Source organism: Juglans microcarpa x Juglans regia, chromosome 2D (genome assembly GCF_004785595.1).
Source record: "Juglans microcarpa x Juglans regia isolate MS1-56 chromosome 2D, Jm3101_v1.0, whole genome shotgun sequence".
In the NCBI taxonomy this organism is placed as follows: Eukaryota; Viridiplantae; Streptophyta; class Magnoliopsida; order Fagales; family Juglandaceae; genus Juglans; species Juglans microcarpa x Juglans regia.
In genome coordinates, this window is record NC_054596.1 from 38,388,326 (window position 1) to 38,405,450 (window position 17,125).

Sequence of the window (17,125 nt, forward strand, 5' to 3'; positions counted from 1 at the left end):
CGAATCCAAACTAGATTATTGCTTTTGAAGTAAGGGAGTAGTATATGATCAGAAAAATATAAAACATCATGTAGTCAGGCACGCTTTTCAAAGAATTTTATATGAACGTGAAAAACAAGTTTAATCTTGCATCATTATTATTATTATTATTATTATTATTATTATTATTATTATTATTATTATTATTGTTATTTCCAATTCCAAATCTGATCCCCATCTACCTAGTTTTCTCCATATGTTAACAAATTAGCTACTCTGACTTCCATGCCATATGTTTTTGTTTTTTCTTTACTTTTTATATATCTTTTCTCCTTTTCAACTAAAATCCATTCTGATCTAATGTATAACTTGACCCACAAAAATCTGATCAAAATATATAATATTCTGATCACTTACTTCCGATCCTTAAGACAAATAAAAACTTCTTATAATAAGAAATCATTCATTCACAAATTGTTTTGGCCGATCTAATAATTATTAATTCTCTTTTTAAATAATTAACATGATATAATCTTGATTACTAAAAAAAATAAAATGTGTTAATTTGGATAAATAATTTAAAATGAACGGAACAAAATGTGTATGAGAAATATTTTGATTATTTTTTTTTATTATAAAAATAAATTTATAAATTAGCGTAACTTGATATAATATTTTATATTATATATTACATAAAATTATAACAACTTATAAATTTTTTTGTGATCGTAGCGTACACATCAGTAAGGGATGGTGAAAGGGAAAGATGATGAGTAGTCAAGTTAGTCAACTGATTTTCCAAAATTTATGATAAAATAGTAATAAAGCACGTACGTACATAGTCAACACCCAAAATCCAGTACATATCATGATCGATCATGATGTTGGTTTTCGATCCCTTGATCATTTATCTACATGATTTTGCATGGATTGGATGTAAAAGTATCATGACTTTAAAATTAATATTGGTTTTGTGTTCAAACTCATGCAACCACTGAGAAATTAAACCTGATCATCATCATCATCCCGAACAAGTCTGAACCCTCAAGAAAACTGTTTTTTCTGTCTTGCAGTTGCCACGTACGAACCAAGCTTCGTATATATTTAGAAATTAAAGGGAAAGTTTTTGTTGATGTTAGTAAGGATAAAGCTAACTTTTTCAATGCCCAGATACTTGGAGTTGGCTACATTAATTAATGAAAATATATTTGCATCAGCTCATAGCCGCAGCATACCTTATGTACGAGATGTGCTGTGGTAAAAAAAAAAAAAATATATATATATATATATATATATATATATTATGAGGTGTGCTGCGACTATAAGTTGATGTCTAAAAATGTTCTTAATTAATGATATATGCACCGCCTATGTTACATTTCCTTCCGATCGAGAATATACGAGCTGGGAGGACATGATTATCAGTATTTATAAATGGGCCCACAATTTAAAGTCGTCAATCTCAATCTAAACCTAGTACTCTGTGAAATCAAAGAAAGTGGTTTGTATTTTAGAATCAAAATGGAGAGTGGAGAGTTATTTCCAGCCCCGTTTAATGGCCCCAACAATATCATTGGAGGCCCATACGAGAAGTCTAATTAGTCGAAAAACCACCAACATACTCTATATAAGCTTGCCACCATGAAATCGCGCCATCTAATAGGGACTAGGGATTAATATGGTAACCGTCGTTCATAGTTAGAGATGTTCCCCTCTAAGAAAATAGCAAGATATTTGCCTACTATTGAGAATTTGAACCTCTCAAATTCATTCACAGGATACACCTTTTGCAGGAATATCAAGAAAAATAAAAAAATAATAATAATACAAGAATTTACATGGAAAACTCTCCAAAACATGAGAAAAACTACTAGACTCAAAGAAGAAAATTTACTATATAAAAAATTATTACAATTACATAATTTTTCTCCTCACCCCAAAGACACCTACATAGCTTTTCCCACTAGCAAAACTTTAACTCTCACATCTTCTCCTTTTACAAAAAGGACAACATAAGAATTTTCTTATAATCACAAGTTACTAGTTAAGCCTATGACTGAGTTACTCAATCAAGGAGGCTAAGCCTCCTTTTATAGGCCTTGGGCCTTGCCTTTTCCTCATTTCCCACCGATGTGGGACTCCAAAGAGCAACACCCAACAATCTCCACCTTGTGACTTTGGCTGGTGTCACAGCCACGCTCCACCTCAATGAAGATCTTCATAACTCCCGCTATCATGCTTCACCATAAAAGCATACTCACTCAGAATAAACCGATTTCAAGTATATCACTTTGGCTCATGTCGAAGACCACATTGCTAAAAATTATTGTGTAACTTCCACGTTTGGCTTTCCTGAAAGTTCATCAGCCATTGACACGAATTTCCACTATACACCTTGCATCAATGCCAAACCAACGCTTGTGTATAAACTTGTGGACCCGCTAACATTAACACATCCTCTATCATGGCAACTTTGGGATTTAGGGCATGCCATGAGAATGTACATGTCCATTTTCAAAAGACATCGTCTTCCACAGAGAGAGATACAACGTTAGCTTCATTACCAATATCTCCATTTGCTGACATGGAACCACTTGCCGAACCTGCTTCTTGTACAAGCCGTTTCATCAATCCTAGTATCATTGCTGACTTGGGTTGGTTTGCCCTTCAATGCTTTGTGTAATCCTGATTGAATCAAAATATCCTTGACTCGAACTTGCCACAAGCCAAAATTGATTTTTCCATCAATTTTCTCCACCTCAAATATGGTAGGATTTGAAGTCCTACTTATTGACATTATCTCGATGAATTTTACCGTAGAAATGAATAGTACTCATTAAGTAAGTTCTTAAGAAAGATTGGATGGTCACAATGGTCCCGCTTAAATTCCAGTCTCCTAGACAGAACCTCCTTAGACAGTACGTATCCACACTATCACACTAAAGCTCCACTCCACCAAAAGGACTTAGGCTCTGATACCACTTGTTGGGAATTTGGACCTCCCAAGTTCACCCCTAGGTTTCACCCTTTGCAGGAATATCAAGAAAAATAGAGAAATAATAACAACACAAGAATTTACATGAAAAATTTTTCAAAACAGGAGAAAAACCATCAGACCCAAAGAAGAAAATTAATTATACGAAAAATTGTTATAATTACATAATTTTTCTCCTTACCCCAGGAACACCCATATTGCTTTTCGCACTAGCAAAATTTTGACTTTAACATCTTCCCCTTTTACAAAAAGGAGAACATTGAAATTTTCCTAATGTTACAAGTTACTAGCTAAGCCTACGATTGAGATACTTAACCAAGGAGGCTAAGCCTCCTTTTATAGGCCTTGGGCCTTACCTCTTCCTCATTTCCCACAGATGTGGGACTCCAAAGAGCAACCCAACACCTACGAATGGTGGTAACTCCTTCCTTCTTGAAGCAAATCCTTAAAATTTGATAATCGAGTCCTCGAGATCTAGGGAAAAGATCAGATTATCCTTATTAACAATAATTTGTGACTATATAAACAGTCAGCATTGGCGATCCAAAGTAATTCTTAACCTGATCCCTCATTATAAGACATCATACATATATTTCTAACTTAAGCATTAGAGATGCACTAGACACACAAGTTGATGTGTAATTTGTTGCGAGACTCATTATAATTATTAAAATATAATTATTTTTTAATAGTAGCTAATATATTATTATGATTCGGCATCATGGTGTGTGTGTGTGTGTGACGAATTTGTAAATAAACTTTTATTTAATAATAATTAGATATGTCGAAGTAAACGAAAAGTTTTACTAGGGCCACTTGGGTCAATCAAAACAACGATAACTCAATCAGCCCAACCATCTAAGGCCTGGAAAAGCCCAAATTGTAGGTCCATGAATCCCATTCCCCTGGATCCGGGTCCCACTCCACGTATACAGTCACAGAGAAACGCCAATGGATAGATAAAAGACCCATTCCTTTTCTGCTCTGCAAGTCTCTCAGAAATTTCCTTGATCTTGCCCTCAAATCTCAATCATTCCTTCCTGTCGACGCCGACTTGGTAAAAGGTTCACTGACTTTTTCATCTGAGTTTCTTTGCAAGTTCAGGTAATTTTAATCCCATCTTTCCCTCCCTTAGTTACAATTAACTCAAAACCATTTGAGATATTGACTGGGCTCAAGTTGCTGAGAGAACTGATAAAGAGGACTTCAAATTCGAATTTGTGAGAAATTATTCATTTTCTTGATTTTTGTTGTTGGTGCTCTGGTTGTTTCCGGCCAAAAGGAGCGATAGGGTTTTGGTTGAATCTCGGTTGCTTTGATTTAACTAGCGAATCGGTAAAACCTAGAGCTTTGATGTTTGTGTGTTGGTGATTGAGCTCTGTACTAGGGTTTGGGAAGCTCTTTTTCTGGAAAATTCCTTCAATGAAAGGGGAGGTGCAGCTAGAGCCAACAGGTGGAGAGAACCCTAATGACTCCGATCCTCTGCTGGAGAATCAGGCAGATTCGCCCCCAGGAAGCTCGAGTGAGATCAGGGATGAAGATATCGAGACCGGTTCGATTCCCTGCTGTCGCATTTGCCTCGAGAGCGATGGCGAGCCTGGTGATCATTCTTTGTGAATCGCTTTGATTTTGGTTCTAAAGATTTTTTTTAATCAGAATTAAGAAAAACTGGGGAATTGTAAATAAACTTTGATTTTACCCCTGGTATCATAGCTTGTCGCTGCATCCAAAATGCTGATATCCTATTGGTGAATCTCTTTTAGTGCCTTTTGATCCTGGAAATCGTCGCGCACTCACACGGCTTACCAAACATGCCAATGATTAGATGTTATGAGCATGATCTAACGTTGGGATTTTTTGAAGTAATGTAGTGTTAAGAAAAATATAAATGATTAAATCTACTCTTCTTATCAGCTTAATCTTTTGAGATAAATGGTAAATTTACATAATATCAAAGCAGAGGACTTGAGTTCAAACCTGACTCTATGCTACACCCATTTAACTGAATATTTCATATGTTGGGCCCACTTATTAAAGGGCAGGGTAGCTCACACATTAGGGAGAGTGTTAAGACAAATATAAATGATTAAATCTACCTCATCCTATCAGTTTAAGTTTTTGGGATAAGTGATGATTTCACATGTAGCCTTGGAGAAGTTTAAGAAATCGGTAAATTACATCTGAGAAGAATCACACTCGGTTTTATGGCATATGTTTGTCGGGACAGTTACTGCTGAATTTATTAACGTGAATACATTGAAAAAAAAATGCTCGGGTGGAGTTAAGTTTTAGTGACAGAAGATTTTTTCTTTTTTCTTTTTTTCTTTTTTTATTTTTATATATATAAAAAAGACACCCTCCTAGACTTATATTCTTGCAATGTTCAACAATTTCTACCACACACACAATAAAAATTTATACTTGTTGCAGTGGCATGCATCTGCTTCACTTGGTCTAATGGCTGTTGTTTTAATTTTTTTAGAGGATGAATTGATATCACCATGCATGTGCAAGGGCACTCAGCAGTTTGTTCATCGTTCATGTCTTGATCATTGGCGTTCAGTTAAGGTAAACACTGTTGTTTTGGTTCTAAGAATATGAAAACTTGCCATTCAATTACTTCAACCAGTGGTTCTTCTAGTAAATGGTCTTATAGCGAATGTTTATATCCGTTCTACAGGAAGGATTTGCTTTCTCACATTGTACCACTTGCAAAGCTCAGTTTCACCTTCAAATTGTATTTTTTGAGGACAACTCTTGGCGCAAAGTAAAATTCAGGCTTTTTGTTGCAAGGGATGTTTTCCTTGTATTCTTAGCTGTACAAACTGTGAGTAATCTTGTCTTTCTTACTACTTAAGGAACAGGTTCATGTAGATGCTATTCGTTTATCAATCAAGTATTTCGTTGTAATATAAAGGATTTGTGCCCATATAATCAATCAGTTCCACTGTTATTAAATAAATAAATAAATTAAAAGCTGTGAGGATGTTTATTTTGCATGATATTAGTGAAAATGGATATCCAAATGCTTTTGCCAATTGATTTTTTATGCATAACATGGAGCATAATGCATCTTAGTGGTGTATGTTTGCTGCAGGTATTGTATGATTTATAAACAGCTAAATTTAATTTTTCTGAAGTTTTTCTTCTCCTCGGTTACCTTTCTTCTCTTATTTAGTCTTCAATTTATTTGGTTATTGTTGGTTCCAAATAAACCGTTTGAACTATTTTAATGAGCACTGCCCCCTGTTGAAATATAGGCTCGATAAAATGGTCCTGAATATATTTCCTTACCTTTCACTGAGAACATCTGTTGGGTTTTGATTTTAACATAACATGCTTTTGAGACGTGGGAAGCTTATGTTTTGTTAGGCTCTAAGCATTTTTACCAAAGTTTTGAATTCCGTTCCAGTGATCATTCCGGTTAAGGTACTGGAATGGAATATTTTGGTACCGGTACGTTTTGGTGTATCGTTTTGGGATACTCTTTATATAAATAAATTATATTCTAAATCTTAAAAATATAATAAAAAGTGAAAATTTACAAAACTGTTTGAAAATGAATAAATTATATTCTAAATCTTAAAATATCAATATAAATATAAAAAATATAATAAAAGTGAAAAGTTACTCAAAACTGTTTGAAAATGAAGCATAGTAAACAGTGATGAAATTGACGGATTGTCAGTGGATTTTTTCATTTGCACATAAGGTTTTTATTAGTTAGTACACATTGCTCGAGAAAATTAAGAGAGAGTAATGAATATTTTTATTTGCAGGAGTACCTTTTTTTTCTAAACTATTTGCAAGAGTACTTGCTCCGTAAAGCTAAGAGAGTTTATTGTAAAAAAAAAGGTAGGTTTTTTTTTTATAAGTAAAAATATTATATATATCAAAATGAGTAACCAAGTACACTGAATGTATACAAGAAAATACCTTGCCCATATTAGAAGCCCTTAATGACCCAAAAAGCCCATGAAAAACAACCCAAAATACACCAAGCCCGATCTCAACCCCTTGTTTCCCGTAGAACTAAAACTCTACCCGAAAACCCAACCCCATTCCCTTGTCTCCCGTCTTCACAACGCCCTCCCTTTAGACTTCCCTCTAGTTGAGCTACAACCTTTAGCGTCGTAGTTGATTGCCCAAGAAAGACTAACTCCCTGCTTTTCTTGAAACTTGATTTGGTTTCAAGCTCGTGACTTGCATCAATCGCAATGATTAGTTCTTTAAATTGGTCTTCACATCCTCCATATGAAATTCCCACGAATTGCTGAATCTTGTTAACTTTAGGAAGAATCCAATCACTATTGGAGGAAGAGAGACCAGGGGAGCAACATTATCCCCAGACGTAGTGTCCAACTGCACTCCCGACTCTAGACATTCCTCTACACAACGCACCAATGCCAAACCATTGGTTCTCCTGCAACTCCATTGGTGGAGAGAGAGAGTTTTCTCGTTGCTCCAGAAAGCAGAGAGTATTAGAGAAATTCTGTTTTGAGAGAAAGTTGAGAGAGAGCGAGAGAGAAAGAGAAGTGACTGAGCTTTTTGTAGGTGGCCATGGTTTTAGCATCGGAGGAAGTTGGGTGCGAAGAAATTGAGGATTGTCAATGGGTTTCTTCATCACAGTTTCTTGTTTTTAATTTTGGATGCCTTCTGTTTTGTTAACCATGATCCTAGGGATTTCGGATAGAGTATTTCTTCCCCTTCCTCCTTCCATCTCTCTCTATTTTACAGATTCTTCTTCATCAATGTTTCGGACCAGAATGTTAATTTCGGCCGGAATACCGGAATCCGGCCGGAACACGCCAAAATGACCAGAATGGTACGGAACATCCACCAAAGTTGTGCTGGTTACTGTTCCGGCACGAAAAATTCCGGTCATTCCGGCTGGAACGGAACGGAAATGAAAACATTGATTTTTACAGTGAGCCCTCAAAAGTCTCTCTTATAAGATATACTTGTTTTCAGGTAATTGCAGCAATGGGTGGCTTTGCATATATAATGGATAAAGATGGGGCCTTCAGGAACTCATTCAGTGATGGTTGGGATAAGATTCTGTCAAAACATCCAATACCTTTTTATTATTGCATTGGTAAGTGATCACTTCTATAGTTATTTATATATTTATTTAATTTGGCTGTTAGGATTAAAGATCCTGTTTGTACCATGCTCATAAATGTGGTTATATTGTTGTATGCAATGCTAAACATAAATGTAATGTGTACACCGTGTCTGCATCCATGTCGATGTCTTATTTTCTCCTATAGAGTGTAGCCACCAATTTGCATTGATATTCTCTATTATTTTTATTGGAAGAAGATATTAGCGAAAGATGTGTGCCTAAAGAAAATTTGTACCCACTGTTGATTGATTTTTTCACTACCTGTACCAGATATGTATGGGTTGGCCCCTCATTACGTATAAATTCTCATTTTTGTAAAACTTATCTTCATCAACCATGTTAGTGGGCAATATATGCTCTGTTGGTCTCGCTGTAGCCCATAGTCAACTGGGATTTGAATATCTTCGACTTTCTTTTAACTAAAACTTAGAAGTTGTATGTTGTCAATACTTGTTTCTAGTACTCGCACATGCTTTTTTGATTGTCCTTAAGATGGATAATGGATCAGTGGGAAAAGTTAGCTTGATTTCATTCCACGACTCATGTTGTGTTAGATGGAACCATTGAATGCTTGGTATTCGACAGTGAATATGCTTTCAATCTTCTGACTCTATATGCTACCAGGGGTACTGGCGTTCTTTGTGCTGCTTGGATTTTTTGGGCTTATACTACATTGCTCCTCCCTTAATGGTAATGATCCAAGGATGGCTGGCTGCCAGAATTGCTGTTATGGGTGGGGCATCTTGGATTGTTTTCCTGCATCAATGGAGGCGTGCTTTGCCTTGGTTATTGTTTTTGTCGTCATATTTGCCATTCTTGGCATAGCTTATGGTTTCCTTGCTGCCACCATGGCCATTCAGAGGATCTGGCAGAGACACTACCATATCCTTACGAAGAGGGAGCTCACTAAGGTAATCTCTGAACAAAGCTCTCCTGTAAATTTTCCTTGCAACTATTGGCTTTGTCGTATAGGAGTCATTAATCAGCCAAGAACGTAGCTTTCTGAGCCATCCTTCTCACTCATCACCGCTCGACTAAAGCTTAACTTGGAATGTACATAACGTTTTAGATGTTATAGATCATTCTTCTGTCAGCTTTAGATATTAAATCATTGCCAGTGTCAAAACATGGATTTATAACATTTTGCAGGAGTACATAGTGGAGGATCTTCATGGTGGTTACACCCCACCAAAATTGGATCCAGAACATGAAGCACGTCTAAAGATGCTTAAGCTTTTGTAGTGATAAATGCTGAAGTGGTTTATATATTTTCAAGTATTTAAATTAATCAGTATGTGAGAGCTACAATGTGTATTTGCTCTGCACCCTTTGTTTACAGTGAGGAGGAAAGAAAACGGTCGTATTCTGAGTGCTCCCCTATCAAGGTTTGTGCACCTGATCTGATCTGATCTTGCAAAGCTTGACTGAAAAAATGATTTGGAATATGGGCTTACATAAAACCATCTGTGCAGTTTCTACATTTTCATGTCTTTTAATGATAATGTGTATGTATGCCCATCCATTTTTAGGCTTTTGAAATGAGCCGTATGCGACAGAGTGTCACCGTTTTGAGTCTCGAAGGGCTGTACCAACTTGTTTAGCACAAAAGGAAAGAGAAGTCTTCTGGTCTCCTTGTCGCTCGTCTATTGGCTAACCTATTTAGAACCGCCATAAAGTGACTTTCTCCACCTATGCATCTTTTAAGATTCATAATGGCTACCTTTTTTTATTTTTTTATTTGTGCGTATTCTAATTTTTTTCAAATGACGTGTCGAAAGATGATTAATGTTTACAGGATGCTTATACGGCGCAATTTTATTTTGGGTCAAACGGTGGGGACTAATTTTGTTTTCAACACTTCGACTAAACATAAAAATTTAGGACCATTCTACAATAAATCCTTAACCCTTTTTTTACCTAGCTGTCAATGTTAAACATTACCGTTCACGTAATAGCCTAATAGGCAAACATTCCAGAGTCTATGGTCTGCACGAATGACAGTCTCGATTATACAATGTATGACATTGAGACCCTCAGATAGTATTGACCCTAACTCATTAACATCAAAATCAATTCGTTAATTTTGTATTATGTTTGTGTTTGTTTCATAGGTCGTATCATATATTGTCATCTTTAGAGATTATACAGAAGTAAACATACAAATTAATGTGGTTTTATGTGATTTATTATATTTATTTTACAATAAAAACAACCTTATAATCCAGTACCGCATCAAGTTACATTAGTTTCTAGGTTTATTTTTGTATAATCTTTTTGTGGTTAAAATATTTTTCTTCCGAAAAATGATATTATTTTAATTTACTTTTTTTTCTCACATTTTGGCCACTTGCTTCTGCAAGAGTCTTCCTTAGTTTGAAGACACTGAGAATGCATAGATCTATGATGGGTGCAATGGGTGGCCATGGTGAATAATTGTAACATCAATATCTGGGCGCCCCCCACCCCCATCTCTCTGTCTTGCCGTGTCTCGAGAGGTTGTTCTCTATTCAGTCGTGGCATTGTTCATTTTTTAGACACTGGCCGGCAATCTGTTATGTTTTGTGCTTGACGTGTGAAAAAATATTGTCCGGTTTACTGGGAATTTACAATTGGACAAAGATACGTTTGGTAATAAGAGTCTAAAGAAGCCGAAAACCTAGGCCCTTATTTTCAAATTTTGAAACTCATGTCCTGATTTGAGAGATTTGGTTCGATTTTCACTTGTTAATCTCTATGGCTTCTTTCTTTTCTTAAGTTTCCTTGGTTCATTGTTTTTTATTTTCTTGTACATTTCATTGCCTCATTCATTTTCTTAAATCTTAGATCTAATCATAGAGACCCAAATAGAGAACTGATAATAGGCTAATTGGCCTAGAAAATATTTTAAAATTTTGATTGTAGGGGATATAAATTCAAGAGCTTGGTTACAAATCAATGACACACCTATTACAATTCTCGAAGAAATTAAATTAAAGAGTTGTATTCCACATAGGTCGATTTGTTAACACACCACTTATAATGAGAACTATTATAACTTAAAAGAATTCCAACATGCAGATCTTCAAAGAATTCCAACACAAGTTATGGAGCTGGCTGGCTGGCTACATTTCATAACGGGGAAAAGGTTTCAATTAATTTCTTCCTTCGTGTTTGTTCAATCAATATCTTGCTCTTTCCGTGAGGCTTAAGGTAAGAGCTTGATTTTCATTTCTGTGTGTTGGTCACAACAGTGCGAAGGATGCCTGTTGATTATCAAACAATATTAATATGCTTGTGCAATTTTTGCAATATTTGCTTGCCAAATGCCATTTTCCCACAACATTGTAACAAAGGCAGCGCCTCTGCGTTATTCTTTTACAACCCCTACCAAAAAAGAAAAGCTTCTCAAAATCAAACATTGAAGGTCACACTCTCCTCATATGGAGACGAACTCCATGTTCTGGTTCGATAAGCAATCTGTCAACTGGGGAGTGTCGGTATGTTGATGATAGCGAGAAGCAAAACTTGGACAGAATGAGACATAACATTACCTTTAGCTCTGTCATGGCTAAGTGTTGGCCAACACAGACATGAGCCCCAAATCCAAATGGGATAAATGCCTGTAGAATCTTGCAGGCCCCACTAATTTCGTGGGAAAATCTTTTTGGATTGAACTCGTGGGCATCAGGCCGCCATAGATCTGGGTGTTACTGCAACATTGCAATAGGAATCCAGATGTATATATGTCTTTGAATTTAATGTCTTGCACTGCTGCTCTTGTGACTGCTGGTACTGGTGGGTAAAGGTGCAATGTCTCTTGAATTACCATTGCCAACTGCAAATAATCAGAAAGATTAGAATACACTTCCATCATTTTGGTCTATATGGGATGAGAAAATTCATATTTTGTTAAATGTTTTTCATGCTTTGACAGGATGGCGTAAGAACAAAATCTACACAACAGTAAGAGAACAATTTGACCAGCAGATAATAGTTTGTAGCTCTTAATTTGCTAGCAGCCATATGTCATTCCCTTCTGCTCTGTAAAAACACTTTTATGAAAATAATGAATTTATAATGGTACATATTGTTTTCATGTTTCGGATCGTATCAGCATCTGGATGGCCGCCTTTACACATTTCAAGCACCTCAACACGAGCACGAGCTTGCCATTTGGGATATGCAGCTAATAACATCAAGCTCTATGATGCTGTGATGGCAACAGTCCCATAGCCGCCAAGATATATAGTCTTGCAATTATCCAAGATGAACTTGTCAGGAGAGATATCCGACAAATCACCAGCCTTTTTGGCTCCTTCAAGTATCATTTGCAGAAGATCCTTCTCGTGAGTTGTCTCTGTCCTTTGTTTAACTACCCTTACTATCATGGAGGTTATCTCTTTTTCTAATTTGCATATTTGTCTATCAATCTTGCTCGGAAAAAACCTAATTGTTGTAAGATCAAGTTTCAATTGGTTGAAACCAAGTTAGGGATGTTCGCAGGTTATAAAACATATTTATGAACTAAATTTGATAGTAAAATGCAGCACCAACTCTATTGACAGTAAATTAAGGCCAAGTATATACAATGAAAAATGGTCACAACAACAAACATCTTCACAATTTCTTGATCATATTTGTAGGAAAACTTCAATGCAATGGTACCTAAACTTGGGGATTCCGAGAGTTGTCTTCGACATGATTTTTTTGGAGAGTTCTGAACTTCAAGTTGAATTCTTCCCCTTCAAGATAATTGCTTCCAAAACAAGCTCTGATCCCCAAACAAGGTCCTTAAATCCTTGTCAATTTTTAATGTCTTCAATTCCTCCCTCATTTTCAATCCTGATTTTCCACGCTCTTAGCATTGAGATTGTACAATCGACCATTAAACTCAGCATGTCCTTCAAAACAAAGTTGCAGGTAGAAGTTTGCATCAAATCTTACAATTTATAGCATGCAAATTGAATAATCCTCTGATTGACATGGATCCATTTTAATGGCAAATCTTGACTTGTACTGGCTTCACTGTTTGAAATGGTGGGAGAAATAAAAAATAATGGGAAAGAAAGTTTGCTCTGATTATTGCTTTTGAAAGGAAGTAATCTTTTATCAATTAAAAAGGTATTATTCTGTCATATCCACTGGAGACTCTTACCTTGACCTTGTCCGTGTAGAATTCAGGAGCTATTATCTTCCTTTGGTGGGACCAAAGTGGGCCACTTGAGGATGCAATTCCCTGACCCACCAAGGCTCCCCTCTCCTTGGTTATGTAAGAAGGTTTTCCTAAGTTCAGAGAAGTCCAAAGGCCAATATCCTTCACCATCTCTATATCACCGGCCCACAATATCTGTATGCTTCCAATTGAAAACATGAACACCGGTCCTGCCCACCAATGCATCAGATGATATCACTGAGTTTGGTTGATAACTCAAAACAAAAAAAATAAAAAATAAAACAATGCGGATGGAGAATGAATACTTATCAAAAAAATTTTCTCATCGGTCACTATTTACCATTTGTCTCTATGCATTAAATTATTCATTAATCAAGTTTTTTTTAACAAACCATATTATTTTTGTAAAAAACTTGTTTAATCCAACTAGAAACGTGCTTTGCACGTGCTCCTGACCTAGTGTGTGTGTGTATATATATATATATCTTCCTAATACTTAAAAGCATGTATAAGATCTACAGTAGTGAATAGTCTTTCGTCCAGCACTCTATTTCTCGTTGTTCATTCTCGTTGCCTTCCAAAATTCCGTTGCCTTTTTAGTTCAGTTAGCATGATCTACACACTTAAAATATCTGATATGATAAAATATCTAATCTACACACTTAAAATTCAGATTTACATAACAATTCTCAAACTCAACTACACAAGATTTACAAAACAATCTCAAACTCAACTCGAGGAAAAAAAAAAATTTCCGTGCTGTTAAGATTTCTTCTCGCCGTTGGTACGCAATTCTCTTCTGATTTCACCTCTAACTTCTACATCTTGTTTCTTTTTTTTTTCTTGTTTCTCGCATGTTTTTTTTCTTTCTACACCTCAAATGGGTTTCTGGGTTTCTGTGAATCTCAGATTCACAGTGTGCGACGGAGAGGCAAGCGGAACCTTGTGGTGGCTGGGTCTGCTAGAGGTTGTCGTCGGTGTCAACTGGTGGAGGTGCGGTGGCTTGGGTGGCTGCCTACGGCCGCAGAATCGGTGAAACAAATGGGTGAAACCCATTTCGGTTCGGTTTCCGTGGGGGAGAGAGAGGGCTGCGCGTGGGGGACTTCGACGGTGGCTGGGATGGTCGCCGCCTTGAGGGAGACTCCTCGGTGGTGGTCGTGAGGTTCGGTGGCCACGTACGGCGGCGTAACATGACACAAATCGGTGAAACCCATTTTGGTTCGGTGTCCGTGGGGGAGATCGAGGGTTGCGCGTGGGGGACTTCGACGGTGGCTGGGTTGGTCGCCGCCTTGAGGGGGACTCTTCGATGGTGGTCGTCAACTTCAGTGGCCGCGTACGGCGGCTCTAGCTCACATAAATGGGAGAAACCCATTTCGGTTCTCTTTCCACGGGGGAGAGCCATGGCTGTACGTGGGAAACATTGGTGGTGGCAGGGATGCTCGTCGGAGTGAGGGGAACACGCTGGTGGTGGCGGTGATCATGGTCGGGGCTCGGCGGCGCCGGGCTGTTCTGGAGGAGAAGCAGCCGCGCGGGATAATCGCCTAGGAGAGAGAGAAAATTTAGGAAAATTTTTCTTCCTGCAAAATGAGTTAAAAAATTTTTTATATGCTTTAATATTTTACAATTTTTCATCTGAAAACATTAAATAACAGTAAATTCTTTTTTTTTTTTTCTTTACAACTTTGCTTTTGTCCTTACTAGAATATTACATTGTTGAATTTTTTATATAAGTTGAGCTCCGTGAAGTTGAAAGTGGAAACAAGATATCCCAACAACTAGCTACTTATAAAAGTGTCAAAAGTATGGATCCTTTAACTTTTTAGTTTCATACTGTGAATTAATAACTGAAATAATCTATTTTGTTTATCTGATTTTAAAATCTTTTAAGTCATTTATTTAATGTTATTTATTCAATAATTATTCTGCATGAACTTTGAACTGTTTTAAATTATAATTTCGAATTAATTTAAAAATAATACTATGTTTTAAGAAGATTTTTCCTGAAATCTTCCACTGTAAATTATCTAGAGTATTTTGCAAATATAACAACTTTTATATAAAAGAAAATCTGCTACATTTATCTTCCCAAAAAAAAAAAACGATCTCATCTCACATTTACATCCAAACATATATTAAAATAAATCATATAAAAATAATACTATATTTTATTTAATGAAATAAAATTGCTTAAAACATTCACTAATAATATTTTATTTAATTAGTTCCACCTGTCTTAATTGACTTTTAACTATAAGTTTGCTTCTTTTATAATTCCAAAATAAACAAAATACATTTGCCATTTGAAAAATTACATCAATATTTACAGTCTTACTTATATAATTATATGTAATCAATTATTGAAATATTGAAAATTTTAAAAATTGAAATTTCAATTAAAGAATTTAATAAAATAGACATACTCATTAAAAATAATATTCTGCATAAACTTATACTCTAAAAGATGCTTGAAAAATAAAATGAAATAAAAATTTTGTGAATATTAATAAGAAATTTTGTGAATAATACAGATGTAATTTTGGTTTAAATACTTATTGAATTTTAAGAAATGAGATATAACAGTTAAATAAAAAATATTATCAAATTAAAATATTTTTAAATTATAATTCTGTAATTATACCTCTTTTACTATTATCTTACTACTAAGCAATTTTTTTTTCCTTTTCGTATTTATATTTCAATTAAAAACTTCAGAATTTATTCTTATTACATAATATACAATAAAATTAATTGAATCAATCAATATAATTATATAATTTAATTAAAAATAAATTTAATTTTATAAAATTTGACAGTCTTTTGCTCTTTGAGTTTATTTTTATCATCAAGTAATATCAATTTCTTAAAGTTATAAACTTATAAACTAACGTTCCGACATAGTTAAATGTTATATCTTATTAGTTATATATGCATATTTATCAAAAAAAAATTTTTTAACAAAATTGCTATAAAATTACTCATAAAATTTTACCAACAAATTTAGTTCTATATGTAAATACTTACATCAATACTTAGAATTTTACCCATATAATTATACATAATCAATTATTAAAATGTTGAAATCTTTAAAAATTGAAAATTCAATTAAAGAATTTGATAAATAGAGTACATATTCAATGAAAATAATATTATGCATAAACTTGTATTTTAAAAGATGCTTCAAGATTCAAACGAAATAAAAATTTTATGAATATTAATAATAAAGTTTGTAAATAATAAAATTTATTTCTATTGTAAATATAGATTAAAGTTTGGGTGATGTATATTACCACAATACACAATCAACTAAAAATAAAATTTTACATTTTCTGGGTCATGTTAAGGACAAAATAAGGATTGTGTTTTTATAATTTTAAAAACAATATTTATTTATAAGAGGGAGGGAAAAAGTTGGCTTTCCCAAGTCAAACAAAAAATACAAATGAGACAAGAAATATATATAAAAACTTGCAAACAAAATATAACATTTTCATGGATCCTTTATAAAAGTGTCAAAAGTATGGATCCTTTAACTTTTTAGTTTCATACTATGAATTAATAACTGAAATAATCTATTTTGTTTCTCTGATTTTAAAATCTTTTAAGTCATTTATTTAATATTATTTATTCAATAATTATTCTGCATGGACTTTGAACTGTTTTAAATTATAATTTCGAATTAATTTAAAAATAATACTACGTTTTAAGAAGATTTTTCCTGAAATCTTCCACTCTAGATTATCTAGAGTATTTTGCAAATATAGCAACTTCTATATAAAAGAGAATCTACTACATTTATCTTCCCAAAAAAAAAAAAAAAACGATCTCATCTCACATTTGCATCCAAACATATACTAAGATAAATCATATAAAAATA

General features: G+C 34.6%; 1 protein-coding gene and 1 pseudogene across 2 annotated transcripts; one reads left to right on the forward strand and one right to left on the reverse strand.

Moving 5' to 3' along the window:
* Positions 1 to 3,903: 3,903 nt before the first annotated feature.
* On the forward strand, positions 3,904 to 9,579 carry LOC121250235. 2 transcript variants are annotated; one of them, XM_041149278.1, is made up of 7 exons: positions 3,904 to 4,078; positions 4,362 to 4,574; positions 5,457 to 5,542; positions 5,655 to 5,801; positions 7,946 to 8,069; positions 8,724 to 9,010; positions 9,249 to 9,579. In XM_041149278.1, exons 2-7 carry the CDS (start codon positions 4,397 to 4,399, stop codon positions 9,339 to 9,341), a joined length of 915 nt encoding a protein of 304 aa, XP_041005212.1. In that variant the 5' UTR covers positions 3,904 to 4,078; positions 4,362 to 4,396; the 3' UTR covers positions 9,342 to 9,579. The 2 variants fall into 2 exon arrangements, with proteins under 2 accessions (XP_041005212.1, XP_041005211.1); XM_041149277.1 differs by having other exon boundaries at positions 3,936 to 4,078; positions 4,351 to 4,574.
* A 2,859-nt stretch (positions 9,580 to 12,438) lies between these two features.
* On the reverse strand, positions 12,439 to 14,653 carry LOC121249499 (annotated as a pseudogene).
* Positions 14,654 to 17,125: the final 2,472 nt, after the last annotated feature.